This window comes from Nerophis ophidion, linkage group LG09, assembly GCF_033978795.1.
Source record: "Nerophis ophidion isolate RoL-2023_Sa linkage group LG09, RoL_Noph_v1.0, whole genome shotgun sequence".
NCBI classification, from domain to species: domain Eukaryota; kingdom Metazoa; phylum Chordata; class Actinopteri; order Syngnathiformes; family Syngnathidae; genus Nerophis; species Nerophis ophidion.
In genome coordinates this window covers 38,113,231-38,129,767 of record NC_084619.1, presented here as the reverse complement: position 1 = coordinate 38,129,767, position 16,537 = coordinate 38,113,231, and the positions used below count along the sequence as shown (strand labels likewise).

At 38.5% G+C, this 16,537-nt stretch overlaps 1 protein-coding gene and 1 long non-coding RNA gene across 2 annotated transcripts in view; one reads left to right on the top strand and one right to left on the bottom strand.

The window, feature by feature from the left end:
• Window positions 1-3,173: 3,173 nt before the first annotated feature.
• Window positions 3,174-16,537, top strand: part of LOC133559312 (uncharacterized) — a 21,223-nt gene continuing 7,859 nt past the window's right edge. Inside the window, exon 1 of the long non-coding RNA XR_009808144.1 lies at window positions 3,174-4,161. This is a non-coding gene — a long non-coding RNA (uncharacterized LOC133559312). The remainder of the gene's footprint in view (window positions 4,162-16,537) is intronic.
• LOC133559311 (RING finger protein 122-like) overlaps window positions 5,187-16,537 on the bottom strand; it is an 18,968-nt gene continuing 7,617 nt past the window's right edge. The window contains exons 3-6 of the mRNA XM_061910960.1: window positions 13,554-13,596; window positions 13,434-13,475; window positions 9,344-9,426; window positions 5,187-5,481 (exon numbers count right to left, since the gene is read on the bottom strand). Of these exons, the coding sequence (XP_061766944.1) occupies window positions 5,361-5,481; window positions 9,344-9,426; window positions 13,434-13,475; window positions 13,554-13,596 (289 nt within the window). The 3' untranslated portion in view covers window positions 5,187-5,360. The remainder of the gene's footprint in view (window positions 5,482-9,343; window positions 9,427-13,433; window positions 13,476-13,553; window positions 13,597-16,537) is intronic.

Sequence of the window (16,537 nt, the reverse complement as noted above, 5' to 3'; positions counted from 1 at the left end):
CAAAAAGTTTTAACTCCAACAGACCCATCACAGTGCACAAAACAGACATTTTAACAACCAGTAGGGACCCCAATGAATGCTCAAAAATATGCCTTACTAAAATATACCATAAAGACTTCAAGGACAAGGCTATCAAAGCCTACGTAATTCTGGATGACCAAAGTAATCGGTCATTGGCAAGACCAGAATTGTTTAAAGGGGAACATTATCACAATTTCAAAAGGGTTGAAACCAATAAAAATCAGTTCCCAGTGGCTTATTTTATTTTTCAAAGTTTTTTTCAAAATTTTACTCATCACGCAATATCCCCAAAAAAAGCTTCAAAGTGCCTGACTTTCACGATCGGTATATACACCCGTCCATTTTCCTGTGACGTCACTGTGTGATGACAGTACAAACAAACATGGCGGATAGAACAGAAAGATATAGCGACATTAGCTCGGATTCAGACTCGGATTTCAGCGGCTTAAGCGAGTCAACAGATTATGCATGTATTGAAACGGATGGTTGGAGTGTGGAGGCAGATAGCGAAAATGAAATTGAAGAAGAAACTGAAGCTATTGAGCCATATCACGACAAACGGCGGCAACGAGGATGAATTCGGCGATCGCCTTCTAACCAACGATTGCCTCTTCTGACCACTGGTGCAACTTAAATCCGTCGATTGGCAAGTGTTTGTTTGGCATTAAATGAGGTTGGAGGGAAAGGCTGGATGCAAATATAGCTACAAATGAGGTATGATGATGCAATATGTACATACAGCTAGCCTAAATAGCATGTTAGCGTCGATTAGCTGGCAGTCATGCCGTGACCAAATACGTCTGAATTGCACATAAGTCAATAACATCAACAAAACTAACCTTTGTGATTTCGTTGACTTTATCGTTGGAAATGCATCTGCTTTGAGTGTCGCAGGATAACCATCCATCTCTCTGCCATTTCTGTCATAGCATCGCTATCGTCGGTAAAGTGTGCGAGGGACTTTCGCATCTTTTGACCACTGGTGCGGTGCAACTTGAATCCGTCGATTGGTATGTGTTTGTTTTTTGCATTAAATGTGGGTGTAGGGAAAGGCTGGATGCAAATATGGCTACAAATGAGGCATATAATGCAATATGTACTTACAGCTAGCCTAAATATCATGTTAGCATCGATTAGCATGCCGTGACCATCTGATTAGCACACCCCACGTAAGTCAACTTGAATCCGTCCCTGATCTTGTTGTTATACCCTCCAACAACACCCCGACAAGGCATAATGTCTCCAAGGTACGGAAGACAGTTGAGAAAAACGGAAAATAACAGCTGATTTGACTTGGTGTGTGTAATGTGTTTGAGTGTCACGGGTGAAAGGTCATTGCTCCGACAGCGAACAATTGAAAGGCGTTTCAATCGCCAAATTCACCCTTTTAGAGTTTGGAAATCGGTTAAAAAAACCTATGGTCTTTTTCCTGCAACATCAAGGTATATATTAACGCTTACATAGATCTGGTGATAATGTTCCCCTTTAAAATGTTCAATGTGGACAGCAAACCAATCACCTATCATCTCAGAACTTGTTCTGGCCTTGTAGAGGCACACGGCAGGGAGGCTGAGGGTTTCCAGATTACGTCCCTGGATGGTAAAATTCACATCTTACTTCCAACACTCTTCGAGTGTCAAGAGAGTCTAAATAATCGGAATGAGATCCCAACACCAACTGCAGTTGTGTATCAACCCCATCTCCATCACATTGCCAAACATCCCCGAATTGGACCCAGATGCCCCAATACTCCTGCTCCTTGGAAGAGATGTAATCAGGGCCAACAAAATGGCAGACAGCAAGTAAATGGACCACACAATGCCCCTTTTGCACAACGTCTGGATTTAGGCTGGGTAGTGATGGAAGAAGTGTGTTTAGGCAATACACACAATTGACGTCATTCCATCTTTCAACCCTGCACCAGCGTCATGTGTGTTAAAAGGTAACAAACCTTCAACCAGTCCTGCGAATCACAAGAAAGGATGCAGGGATCGACAGTTTTCAACCAAACTAAACATGACAACAAACCCGCTCCATCAATGGATGACCTTTTTCTAAAGATCATGGACATTCAAACCTACAGTGATGGATCTAACAATTGGGTAGCTCCACTCCCATTTAAGGAACGACGTCAACGTTTGCCAAACAATAAGGACCAGGCAATCGAGCGGTTCATGTCACTTCAACGAACCCTCCAAATTAAACCGGAAATGCAGGAACAGTATGTCACATTCATAGGAAAGCTCGTTGGACCAGATAATGACTCTAAAATCGAACCACAAGTTCAGACCTGCGCTACTTACCTGGAACGTCAGATACTTAACCCAGATCACTTCCAACGATTTTCCACTTTCACTTCCTTGGCGAGGGGTGTGGCATTCCTCATCCATGTTGCAAGAGCATACAACAGGTCAAATCAAAAATATGGATGCAAAGGCTGGCGCAAGTGTCACCAACCACGCACTGGTGATGAAATGGCCCAAGCTGAATATATTATTCTGAGGGCAGCACAAAAGGCAGCCTTCTCAGGAGAGCTTTTAGCTTTACAAGAAAACAAGACAGTTTCAAGAAACAGCCCTTTGTTGAAACTCAACAAACATTGGAGGATGGACTCATTTGTGTGGGAGGTAGACTAAAGTGCTCTGAACTCACACTTTTAGAAAAGAATCCTGTAATTCTCCCCAAGAAGAGCCACATCTCTGTGTTGCTCACACGCCACCACCATGTGCAGGTAAAACATCAAGGCCGTCATTTTACCGAAGGAGCCATCAGAGCAGCAGGATTGTGGACTCTAGGTGGTCGGTCTTTAATCAACTCAATTCTTCACAAATGCACAATCTGTCGCAGACTTCGAGGGAAGGTTAAGAAAAAACAAATGGCTAATTTGCCTCCGGAACGTCTTAAATTTTGTCCTCCTTTTACGTATGTGGGAGTCGATGTCTTTGGACCCTGGTCTGTCCTAACCAGACGTACCAGGGGAGGTCAAGCAGAGAGCAAGCGGTGGGCCATGATGTTCACCTGTCTTAGTTTGAGAGCTCTTCATATCGAGTTAATATAGTCTATGGACACTCCGAGTTGCATCAACGCCCTCAGGCGTTTTTTCGCGCTTAGAGGTCCGGCAAATCAACTTCATTCTGATTGTGGCACTAATTTTACGGGAGCATGGAAAGAGCTTGGAATGGACTAGGCAGTGCAGAACTTTCTCAGTGAAAAGCAGTGCATTTGGAAATTCAACCCACCACACGCTTCCCATATGGGAGGCTCCTTGGAGGGAATGATCAGGATTGCAAGGAGAATCCTGGATTCAATGTTACTGCAGCACGCGACTTGTATAACCCACGAAGTTCTTTGCACTCTGATGGCGGAGGTCACTGCAATTATAAATGCACGACCACTTCTACCTGAATCCATAGATCCACAACAGCCCTTCATTCTTTCACCATCAATGCTCCTAACACAGAAGGCAGGAGCTCCACCTCCACCTGGAGAATTCACAGAGAAGGACCTTTACACCAAACAATGGAAGCAAGTGCAAGCATTTGCAAACCAGTTTTAGAGCTGATGGAGAAGGGAGTACCTTCTGTCTTTGCAACAGAGACAGAAATGGAATATGCCACGGCGAAATCTTCAAGTAGGAGATCTAGTTCTCCTCAAGGACAAGCAGGCTGCACATAACTACTGGCCTATGACTATGGTCACTGCCACGTTCCCCGGGATTGACAATTTGGTCTGTAAGGTCGAAGTGAAGACTACAGACCAAGGAACCCCAAAAACATTTTTGAGACCAGTAACAGAAGTTGTTTTACTCCTGGTCAAAGATTAGAGTTGTTTGATGGTCTTAGTGGCCTCACATAGGCCAGGCGGGGAGTGTGTTGTCCTGAAGTCAATTGTTAATATTATTTACATAATTACTTGATAATATTTTTGTATTAGTGACTGCAATGCTTTAATTTGGAGCTAAAGTTGTGTATATTTATTGTACACTGTAATCGGTAAACAGCAGTTAGAAGATGTCACTTCCGCTAAATAACTTCCTGTTGGTTGACTTCCGGTATTCGTTCGAAAGCAAGTAATTCTTGTTGCGGTCTACACTTGTAATTTCTGTTGCCATCCTACACAAAGCAGCGAAGAAGCAATGCCGTAAGTTGTCTTTAATAAGTTAACATCATGTCAGACACGTTAAAAAATTGTAATAGTGTCGATATGTTAAATATAGTTGTCAAACTACATACAATGTGTTCAAGTCATTCAGGCAGGCGGGAGTCTCCCCTCTGCTGGACATTTTTGGACATTACCGTTACATTTTCATATGTAATTGTAGACAAATATGTAGAGTGGCAATAAGTGTGTTGTGTCTCTTTGTTCTTTTCAGTTTTTCACCATCTTGTCTATGAAGAATTGTCAAAAATAAATGGTCAAGCTTACAATGATGTTCTCTTCATTGACTCCGGTTTGGCTTGGTGTTGAGTTGGCGTTTTTACACGTTTCACAAGAACACTAAATACATCAATAAAATCAATTAGCATGGTAGGTGGGTGTGCATTTTGTCACAACAGGAATTGGTTTTCATGTTTATGTTGCACACAGACCTCTTTGAGTGATGGATTGGAAGCCAGTGTTGACAGCCACCGACCAACATATGTCTGTTGGACCTCGTGATTATTTAAAATGTTCACATTTTTGAGTGGATTACCATTGGCCTGTTAATTACTGGAACGCTTAGAGGACGGTCTGGTTGAAAAAGCATAGTGGCCGTCGTGAGTAAAGGGGTATTCACTACAAACTAACGCTAACTCTTATTAGCGTGTAAGACTAAGAGGAATTATTGTTGTGTTACTTGTGTGTGGTGTTGCTTCCTTATTTGTTATTATTCCAAGCTGACTATCATCTACCCTTGCATAGTAGCGGCACTTGAACTGAATGTGAAAGCATGTCATAATGAAGAATGTAATCTGGAAAAAAATCCTCCAATGGCAGTATTATTACTTCAGAATCGCAACGGTCATCCTGGACCGACCCAATTTGGAACCGGTACCAAAAAATACCAGAACACAATATACATCCTTAGTCAGCAGTGCACTGTAGTTTTCTTAGTAGTCTTCCAAAGTGCTTGGTACTATTGTCTATTTGCTTTAGCAAAAAAAACTCTGAAAGTATGAACAAAATGGCTTTTGTACAACATTTTTTACTCCACAATTATAAACAATTGCTAAAGAGTACAGTCACATTCCAAAAAGTCCTTCCACATGAAGTTTTCTCTTATAAAAACGCTACTAAACTACAGTTTGTGGTACAGTTGAAGTTACAGGTGTCAGGTTGTGCTCATCATGTTCTTTTTATTAGACCTCTAAAAGACCCTGTGGCTGCTCGGGAGCTTGTGAGGGTTCAGGCTGGAGGCGGCATATTGGCTTGTTGCACATGGGGCAGACACTACGAATCTCCAACCATTTGAGTAGACACCTGAGGAAAGAAGATGAGTAGTCAAATATTATGCGTAACTATGTTGGAAGATACCATTAGAATGAAAAGGTTTTGAAAATTAAAACGCTAAACTAATCAAGTTTTACATCGTCTACAAGACAACAATGTGAACGTTGTTCCAATAGAAAGTAGTTTTCTCTGTGCTACATTGTGGTCATGGGTAACTCAATTCCTTTTATGAGTTCTTATGGGTTGCTCACTGTTGTGAATTCCTTATTCCATTTACATCAGTGACCAATCACAGACCGCATTAAAAGAACCAAAGTCAGTGAAACTCTGGTCTTTGTCGAGGAACTGTGAATCAGTGGAACTCGAGTCTTAATTGGAGACCAGTTAGTCAGTGGAAGTACATTTTCGCCGATTATCCGTTTGATCAATGAAAATCTAGTCTTTGTCGGGTACCCCGATACATACATACATACATACAGCCTAAAACGAAAATGTGTTTGTGTGTATTTAAATATACATGTGTGTATATATATATATATATATATATATATATATATATATATATATATATATATATATATATATATATATATATATATATAAGTGGCTGGGGAGAGGGAAGTCTGGGTTTCCCTGCTTAGGCTGTTGCCCCCGCGACCCGACCTCGGATAAGCGGAAGATGATGGATGGATGGATGGATGGATATATATATATATATATATATATATATATATATATATATATATATATATATATATGTAGGTGTGGGAAAAAATCACAAGACTACTTCATCTCTACAGAACTGTTTCATGAGGGGTTCCCTCAATCATCAGGAGATTTTAATGGAAGCATTCACATACCATTGTATGAAGTAGTCTTGTGATTTTTTTCCCACACCTACAAATTGCGCTCTACCACGGTATCGAGCACTATTCTCTGGATAATCCAATCAAGAAATATATATATATATATATATATATATATATATATATATATATATATATATATATATATATATATATATATATATATATACATACATACATACATACATACATACATACATACATACATACATACATACATACATACATACATACATACATACATACATACATACATATATATATATATATATAATATATATATATACACACACACATACATATATATATATATATATATATATATATATATATATATATATATATATATATATATATATATATATATATATATATACATATCCCAAAACCAGTGAAGTTGGCACATTGTGTAAATTGTAAATAAAAACAGAATACAGTAATTTACAAATCCTTTTCATTCTTGCTTGATGTACAGCTTAAGCGGTTCAACAGACCCAGGTCTCTGTTGTGGTATTTTACGCTTCAAAATGCATGCACCACACATTTTTAATGGGAGTCAGGTCTGGACTATAGGCAGGCCAGTCTAGTACCCGCACTCTTTTACTATGAAGCCATGCTGTTGTAACACATGCAGAAAGTGGCTTGGTATTTATTTGCTGAAATAATCAGCTGCGTCCATGAAAAGACGTTGCTTGGATGGCAACATATGTTGCTCCAAAACCTGTATGTACCTTTAAGCATTAATGGTGCCTTCCCAGATGTGTAAGTTACCCATGCATTGGGCACTAATACACACCCATACCATCACAGATGCTGTTTTTTTTTACTTTGCGCCTATAACAGTCCGGATGGTTCTTTCCCTCTTTGGTCCGGAGGACACGATGTCCACAGTTTCCAAAAACAATTTAAAATGTGGACTCGTCAGACCACAGAAAACTTTTCCTCTTTGCATCAGTCCATCTTAGATGAGCTCGGGCCAAGGGGAAGCCGACGGCATTTATGGGTGTTGTTGATAAATGGCTTTCGCTTTGCTGAGTACAATTTTAACATGCACTTACAGATGTAGCGACAAACTGTAGTTACCGAGATTGGTTTTCGTAAGTGTTCCTGAGCCCATGTGGGGATATCCTTTACACACTCATGTTGGTTTTTGATGCAGAGGGATCGAGGGTCACGGGCATTCAATGTTGGTGTTCAGTCTTGCCACATACGCTCATGATTTCTCCAGTTCCTCTGAATCTTTTGATGATATTACGGACCGTAGATGGTGAAATCCTTAAATTCCTTGTATTAACTCGTGGAAAAATTTTATTCTTAAACTGTTCGACAATTTGCTCAAGCATTTGTTCACGAAGTGGTGACCCTCGCCCCAGCCTTGTTTGTGAGTGACTGAGCATTTCATGGAAGCTGCTTTTATACTCAATCATGGCACCTACCTGTTCCCAATTAGCCTGTTCAACTGTGGGATGTTCCAAATAAGTGTTTGATGAGCATTCCTTAACATTCTCAGTCTTTTTTGCCACCTGTGCCAGCTTTTTTGAAACATGTTGCAGGCATCAAATTCCAAATAAGCTAATATTTGCAAAATATAACAAAGTTTACCAGTTCGAACGTTAAGTAGTCTGTGTTTGCAGTGTATTCAATTGAATACAGGTTGAAAAATATTTGCAAATTATTGTATTCTGTTTTTATTTGCGATTTACACAACTTGCCAACTTCACGAGTTTGGGGTTTTGTATATATATATATATATATATATATACATATACACATATATATATATATATATATATATATATATATATATATATATATATATATATATATATATATATATATATATATATATGTGTGTGTGTGTATATATATACAGTACAGGCCAAAAGTTTGGTCACACCTTCTCATTTCAATACTTTTTCTTTATTGTCATGACTATTTACATTGTACATTGTCACTGAAGGCATCTAAACTATGACACCTGTGAAGTGACACCCATTTTAGGTGACTACCTCTTGAAGCTCATCGAGAGAATGCCAAGAATGTGCAAAACAGTAATCAGAGCAAAGGGTGGCTATTTTATAGAGACTAGAATACAAAACATGTTTTCAGTTAATTAACCTTTTTTGATAAGTACATAACTCCACATGTGTGCGTGTGTTTGTATATATATATATATATATATATATATATATATATATGTATGTATGTATGTTTATATGTTTATATATATATATATATATATATATGTATATATGTTTATATATATATATATATATATGTGTATGTATATATATATATATATATATATATATATATATATATATATACATATATTGAATAATTAGTTTTGTCGAGCCCGTGACGCAGCTGTGGCAGGAAGAATAAACGACGGTTCATTTTTACTAAAGGACCAACAGGTTCGTTGCGACAAGTACCTGAGTCCCAATTCAGTAAAAAAAACTTTGCAGGTTTTGAATGACCCTTACACCTCTACTACGCTATTAGACAGGGGTCTCCAACTTTTCATTATCCTTATAGCCAAAAAGAAATGAGAGCTGTTATTTACGACTGGCAATATTTATATTGTATTGTACTTTGTGATCATTTTCTAGATGCTATTTTTTCAATAAATAAGGGCATTAGACCCTTTTGGTGAGTTTTTTAAACCCAAGTGGCAAGCTACTGGTTGATTACGAGCTCCAGGCTGGAGACAGCAGCTGTAAGGCAAAGAAAGGTGGTAATTGTGTGACGCATGTGCTTGTTCAAACATGCAAGGAATGTGTGCTGACATAATGTATCAGCCTGCTTTAGCGTTTAAAGGCAAACATCAAATTAGAAAGGTTCTTTGTGGACACGTTTGTCACTGAATATTTCAAATTGGTGACTAGTCGAAATATTTTAATGTCAAATACAAAAAATATATTTTTGGAATTTTCGGTCCCTTGAGGAGCTGTTCTTATTTTCAATTCCCTGTCTGGTATTTGAATGGTTGCCTTATTAATGAGCAATTTAAATGGAAATCTTACTTCTTATGAAAAGCATGGGAACATGGGCACACTCCAAGTTCATCCCGGCTGCGAAACTCTTCTAAACACACTGCACATGTTTGCTGCAAAACAAAATCATGCATTAGAATATCTGAATTCATTTTTTGTGTGGCATCATACGAGTACTAGATAATATTAGATGTGTTTAGCATAAATTATCTCAGCAATTACATGCTCATGCAAGCTGTGATTAGTAAGAAATGTATGTTGCACACAACACAGGATTTAGGATTGAATATTGCAAAAGGGTTAAAGCTACATTTTCTTAGAAAATATGCTTTCAAAGTCAAACAATAACCGGGATGTTGAGATGTCAGTAAGTCCTGTGCGGACTAAAGGATTAATTCCACAAGTTTCTTTACATTCTGTTTTTTGTTTTGTGATGCAACCATGAAAAAGAAGGAAAAAAAGAGGACTAATATGACGATAACCACAGAACTAAAAATAGAACATGTGACAGAAAAAAACAAATAATGCAGATAAACAAATAAATTACAATACACTTAATTGGTTGTCACACTCATTATATTCCATCACCAGAAGGAGCTGATATCAGAGCTCACCTACATAATTTTCTCAGGAGTAAGACAGCTGTCTGAACTTAAGGTTAGAGGACTTTTTGTGTTTTTAAACAATGTGTTTATAACAAAACAATTGTTACCCACAATAAGTGTGACAGTAAATCTATAGTTTAGATTGTTATTAGCTAACTGTTGCAATCCGCTGCTCGGATCTACACATATTATTAGTTATTTTTCCATCGTGGTGTCACTCTCCGTCAAGTGACTGTTTATTTCCTGTTTAGCCTGTCACCATGGTTACTCATCAGTCCGCCTGCTACTCCCGTTCCACACACACCTGTTTTTGCTAATCACCCTCCTATATAAGCCAACCTTCTTTGTTCATTCTTTCTGAATTCATAGTTTGCTCTCACGCAACTGTATGTCTGGTTTTGATCGTTTGCTTTCATGCAATTCGTATGTATAGTCCTGCTAGCTTTTACGCTAGCCATTTGTTTATTCCAGCTCACATGCTGAGGAATTGTTTTTTCTGTTTTTGTGTGCTTTCGTGCCAGCTTAGTTGTTTACTTTTACATCCTAGTTCTCATACTGGCGTTTTTGGTTTGCCTTTTCTTAAGCTCCAGTGTTTCTGTTCAGAGCTCTTTTTTGTTATTTAGAATAAATTTATTATATCTTACCTCTTGCTGTATTCATGTCTACGCATCCACGAAGGGACATTCCCGGCAGCACTGTGGCGACCAGTCGTCACACTAGCGCTATTAAGAGCAACACACTTTATAATCATTCACAATCCTTCCGTGAGACAAGAACACACGTCTTTTCCTTTTCTGTGCGTAGTAAACATTGAAGTACCGCTAGTATGAGATGACTAACAATGCAGGTAACTGGGTTCATCTACAGCAGGGGTCTCAAACTCAATTTACCTGGGGGCCACTGGATGCGGAGTCTGGGTGAGGCTGGGCCGCAAGAAAAGATTTCTTTAAAAATATATTTTTAAATGTCTTTATTTTTATTTCCAACACAAAATAAAATCAAAATATAAATGAACAAAATGAGAATTGTGCACCGCAACTTTCTCTGTGCCAATAAGACACGTCGGGGTCGCCCACTTTTTCTAGAATTGTCTTCGCTCATCACTAACCTTTCTCTTTACTGCAGGCTTTGAAAAAGACATGTTTGGGGTTGTGGAATATATTTGTATTTATCTGACGCATGGAGAATAATGTTATTTCCGCAATGTGTGTCGTTCCGCTTTTCCTCCCTACAGCAACACGGCAGTCGGCGGATAATAGCCGGGAAAGTACCGGGATAGCGAACGCAAAAAATTGACGGCTCCCGGAGTGTTATCCGGCGTCATATAGAAATAAATGTGGTGGTCATTGTGTGAGGCAATGCAAATTAAACAATAAGAAAAACAAATAACGGTTTGAATTGGTCCAGGTTATTGGGGACTGTTATTACTGACGGACAGGTGTCGCGGTGTGACTGCAGCCAGGCACGTAAGAAAACCCTCGTCTCCACGGCAACATTTCTGTCGCTTTCACTCATTTGCCGCTTTTCCACTAACGCAGGGGTAGGCAAATAAATATTGTCTCTGTTTGGAGCCAACATGAGGGGGGGGGTTGCTCGCCGTGGAGTTTACAGTTACGGTAGCACAATGAGCCCCGAACGGGCTAACATCCCGACTAACGTGTTACACGTCCGATTCGCCACAGTTTTCGCCAGTGCACCACAGTTTTGTATTGTCGCCCAGTCCTTCGGCGGAGTGCTTCGGAAGCTACCGGACCACTCGTCTCCCCGGCCAGGGGACTGTTACAGTGGCGCCGGGGGAGGGAGGGAGTGAGCAGGCGGGCGAGCGTGGGAGGGAGGGAGTGAGGGAGGAAGAGCCCGTGCGGGTCTAGAGGAAAAGCGGCAAAACGGTTCTCTGCTTGCATCACGCAAGTGACGTCAATGTTCGGCCCTCCAGAGCCATATACCACACTGTGATTGGTAGATTCCTTCAGCTCTGACACAAGGCTGTCAAGTGCCATTCATATAAAACCCGCGGGCCGCACTAACATTAAACTTTCATACTAAGGTGGGGGCCACAAAATAACGTCTGAGACCCCTGATCTACAGTAGTCCGCCAATAGAACCGCCAACAACGTTGTATTTATGTGCAGCTTCCTGCATATTAACCAAGCTATAGTAACATTGTTATTGTAAGAGCTAACACAAAGGAACTACTTTTCTGGCGTTGTGACACACGTCCTTGCTCACACTGCTCCTCCAACCACAAGCGAGTAGCCAGCTACTTAGCTAGCTTGAGCTGCTAATAACGTTGGTTGCGTCCCGCAATAAAATGAGGAAGGAGCTTTAAGCTACTTTTGTTGCTGTTGTGTTACCTTGGAGTTATGAAAATCGAATGCTAGGTTAAAAATCATGACTTTCACCTGTATAGTAGAAGGTTGTGGCACTAAGACAGGAAGTTTGTCAACTTTGAAAATCTATAAAAAAAAAAAAAAATGGAATGCACGCAATATCAAATTGTTTTTATTTGAGGAGTGAGGATAGTTCTAAATTTAGCAGCTCAAAGGCCCAACGTGTACTGAAAGATATAACATCCCCTCAGTCGGCATCCCAGTAAGAGACAGCATTGTGAGACAATGTTTTAAGTTCTTGTTTGAAACGTTGAGCGCATAACAACAAATGTTACCTTTGCTCATTTTTACCATGTCTTTACTTAATCATGTCTTTTACTGCTGTGAAGCATTTTGAGCTGCAATTCTTGTATGAAAGGTGCTACGGTATACAAATAAAGTTTATTATTATTATTATTATTATTATTATTATTATTATTATTATGAGCTCTGCATAGTCAATGCGCCCAGAAATAAAGTTAGAATATTTTTTAAAATGACCAAAATACTATAAATAGTACATGTTAACAACCTGTTACTATAAAACACACATACTTACAGTGAGTATATAAAACGGTGTTGGAGGTTTTTGGATGTTTTTATAAGGGGCTATAGGCAGAATTGTTGGTATCCCCATTATCTGGATTAGTCTCTGCCTCTTTACTATTTGGAACACACAGAAAAGGTAAATACGAGTATTCTTGTATCACATAAGGATTGTGAATAACCGGCAAAATTCCCCCCAAAAAGTGCAGTTCTCCTTTAAAGCACTCATTGGTACATTTATGTCACAAAATTAATATGTGTTGTCTTAAAATGCAGGTGATAACTGTCCAATAATGTGTTGCACTTATAAATGGTAGGATTTTAGTATTCAATTAATTAATCAATGTTATTTATTTCACAATGCTCAAATGCTCACTTTATGGTGTTAAAATAAGTGGAAGAGGTAAACAACAGAATTTGGGAAAAAAAATTTATGGATTTAATAGGGCCTTACTTAGCCCCCAAAAGTGCAGCATTTAGTGGAGTTTATTTTTTTTGCCTTTTATTATACAGTAGTTAATTTCTCTTTATACTTGTATGATGGGATTGGTAAAATGTACTGTTTATCCATGTATTGTACAAGCTGAATCATACTCAACATACTCCAAGAAGGCTCAGTTTCTTCCCCGCTCCTTTTAGAACTACCTATTGGCAAGAAATAATCCATGTCAAAATGCATTGTTTTAAACACATAAACAACTGTAATATAAGTTTTTGCTTTACCTCATTGTAGCCAAAGTGTTCTCTTTCACCTTGTCGCCTGAGTCTGTTAAACACAGTTTTTTTTAATGCAACCATGCTATATCCAGAGTCATGAAAATGATATAACATGTTGTCTGGGTCTGCATGTTGGTCTTTTATTCAGCACGTGTGGTCATGCCTCATAAATCAGCAATGACAGTCCTTCAAAAAGTCTTGGAATTTACACAATGTCCAATTCATGTAAAAGCCTGTCCTTCCAATCTCAGCATGACTTTGCCACAGCAAAAACAAATAACAATAGAAAAAAGTGGAAGTTTGGTTGTTGCTGTGTACATAGAGCAAAATAACATTTGTTTTAATCTATTAATTACCACATACTTATTTCAAGTTTCCTTAATTTAAGACCCGGCTCCAAAAACAATAAGTTATACCACAGTGCTTTAGAGTTTTGTCCAGTGATTTTAAACCTTCTTGACAAAGGTTTAAAATGTGTTCCCTCCAAAAAGCACATGGAAGTCAGCAGTAGCACCCTAATTAAATCGCATCGTAATTCCTTTAAGCTGCCTTCATTTGTCATTTTCCAAAAAACAAATTAAGCACTGTGTAGTTCAGTTTGTCCTCTGTTTGGACACATGATCCTCCGAAACACATTTGAACCTGTATACTGGTTTGTATTAACACAAAATTATTGCATTCCAGGGGTTCTCAAGCTGTTTTCACCAAATACCACTTTAAAAAACACATAATAACCAACATTGAAATACAGTAGTGAGTAGATCTAAGTGTTCATTAAAAAAAGGCAGAGGTTTTATTTTTGGCGAATGTAACATTACACACAGTGTGATCAGTAACACTATGTTGGTCTGTAGGAAAATAAAAAACTGTACTTTAATCAATTTGATTATTTGGGGTACCACTGGATGCAGCCCGCGTAACACATGGTATGTGTACCCCAGTTAGAGAATACATTTTCTATTCTATTCTATTCTATTATATTCTATTCTATTGTCTCACAGCTGTGTGTTATGTTGATACACGGGTAGTTAGTGTCAGTTTATGATTGGTACTAGAGTGATTAGATTTATATTTTCATTTTCTTAAAATAATTTTTTGTTGTTTTTGTTAGTATTTACAAATTTTGGGGAATAATTTCCTGGACATGATGGCATTTGATAGCAAAAACCAAGGGGTTTAAATGAGTAGGAGAGTAGTTTTGTCACATGGTGACTGAGTTGTTTGCAACCTGACCCCAAGATGCAGATAAAAAATATATTCCATGAAAAGCTAGTGCAGCTAGGGGGTGCACAGGAAGCTAACAACTGTCTGGATAGCAGCAAACACTAAAAAGAGAAATTTAATGGGAACGTGGGCAACTAGGAAGTGCACAATCTCAGAACAGTGATCCAGCCCCTTTAAAACGACAGGGCTGGCATATAAAGCATCCTGATTGGCAACCAGGAACAGGTGTGACCTGATTGCCAATCAGGCACAGGTGAGAGAAGCAGCTCTCATGCTAGAGGAGCAGTGACAGGAAATAAAAAACAACCAGGAAATGGAAACAGGAAAACAGCAGCACTGGAACAGATATATCAACACAAGTCCAAAAACTGTCACGCTGGGTTATCACAAGTTTTTGCTCTGATTTAGGTATTGTGTACTATTGATGTTTTTTTTGTAATAAAGTTAAAAAAAAGTAACTAGTTTGAATTGAAAATAAATGTAAATATTTACAATTAATACATGTGATCGGTATTGGAATCGTTGGATCGGAATCGGCAGCAAAAGATCCTGATCAGAACAACCTTACACTGCATGTAACTTATCCAGCTATGACATTTTAGTTAGACAATAATAACGTTATACATTCTTGTCAGTTTGAGTAATTTTGAATCAGATAAAAAATACAACTTATGCACTCAAAGGAGCTGTTCTGTTAGCTATCTTCTTTTTAGTTTTTATACTTCTGTTTTCTACAACGTCTTGCCCTTATGTGGGCTCTACCGAGGATGTCGTTGTGGTTTGTGCACCCCTTTGAGACACTAGTGATTTAAGGCTGTATAAATAAACATTGATTGATTGATTGATTTATTAGAGTGAGATGAAGAAAATCCCAGCTGACTGCAGGCAAGAGGCGGGGTACAACCTAGACTGCACACATGGACAAATAACCATTCATACTCACATTCATGCGTGTCCAAATTGACCTCAAAACTATCTTTCAGGTGTTTCCTCTTAGGGGCTGTCATAATGAGAAAACGACATAATGATTTGGCGTTTCCTATCTGACACAACCCCAACCTGCACCCTTTGCTACAAAAGGCAGAAGGCATGTACCATTACACCGGCAGGGACCAGTCTCTAAAGGAATGGGTACCTTAAAGGTTTAAATCAATACGGTACCAATTACCAATTTGTTTCAAATGTGTTAATAAATGTTAATTGTTTGAAAAAAAGTTTTTGTTATTTAACATTTAAACATTTAACATTGCGAACTGCAGTTTTGTTTTGTTTTGCCCATCATTTACAATACCTATTTTAGACAAACACACATATTGTTTTCTTTTTTTATGCATTCTAACTTGTAAATAAATGTTAGCCAACGTCTGCTAACAACGGGGTTGATGGGAGTCGCTCTATTCCGCTTATAAAACACTCCAAAAAACATCCAAACACATCTGTTAAGGTTTTATAAACATGCAATAAGTATATACGGCTTGAAAGTGTAATGCTGAAGTGCACTGCATTGTGGATCTTGCTGGACTCTGAGTAGCTTATTTACATGGCTGAATACAAGACTGCTTTTTTTTTTTTCTTTTCTTCACAAGTTCAAAACATGATGTAAACGTGCAGCATCAATAACTTCCACGATCGTGGTCATGATCGCTCCAGGGAAAAAAAGATTTGGAGAGATTTTTCTCATTTCCAGCGTAAAAGCAAAGCGGAAGGAAGTCGGGTTATGAAGCTAATAAAGAGACACTGAATAGCCTGGAAAGCAGCAGTGAGAC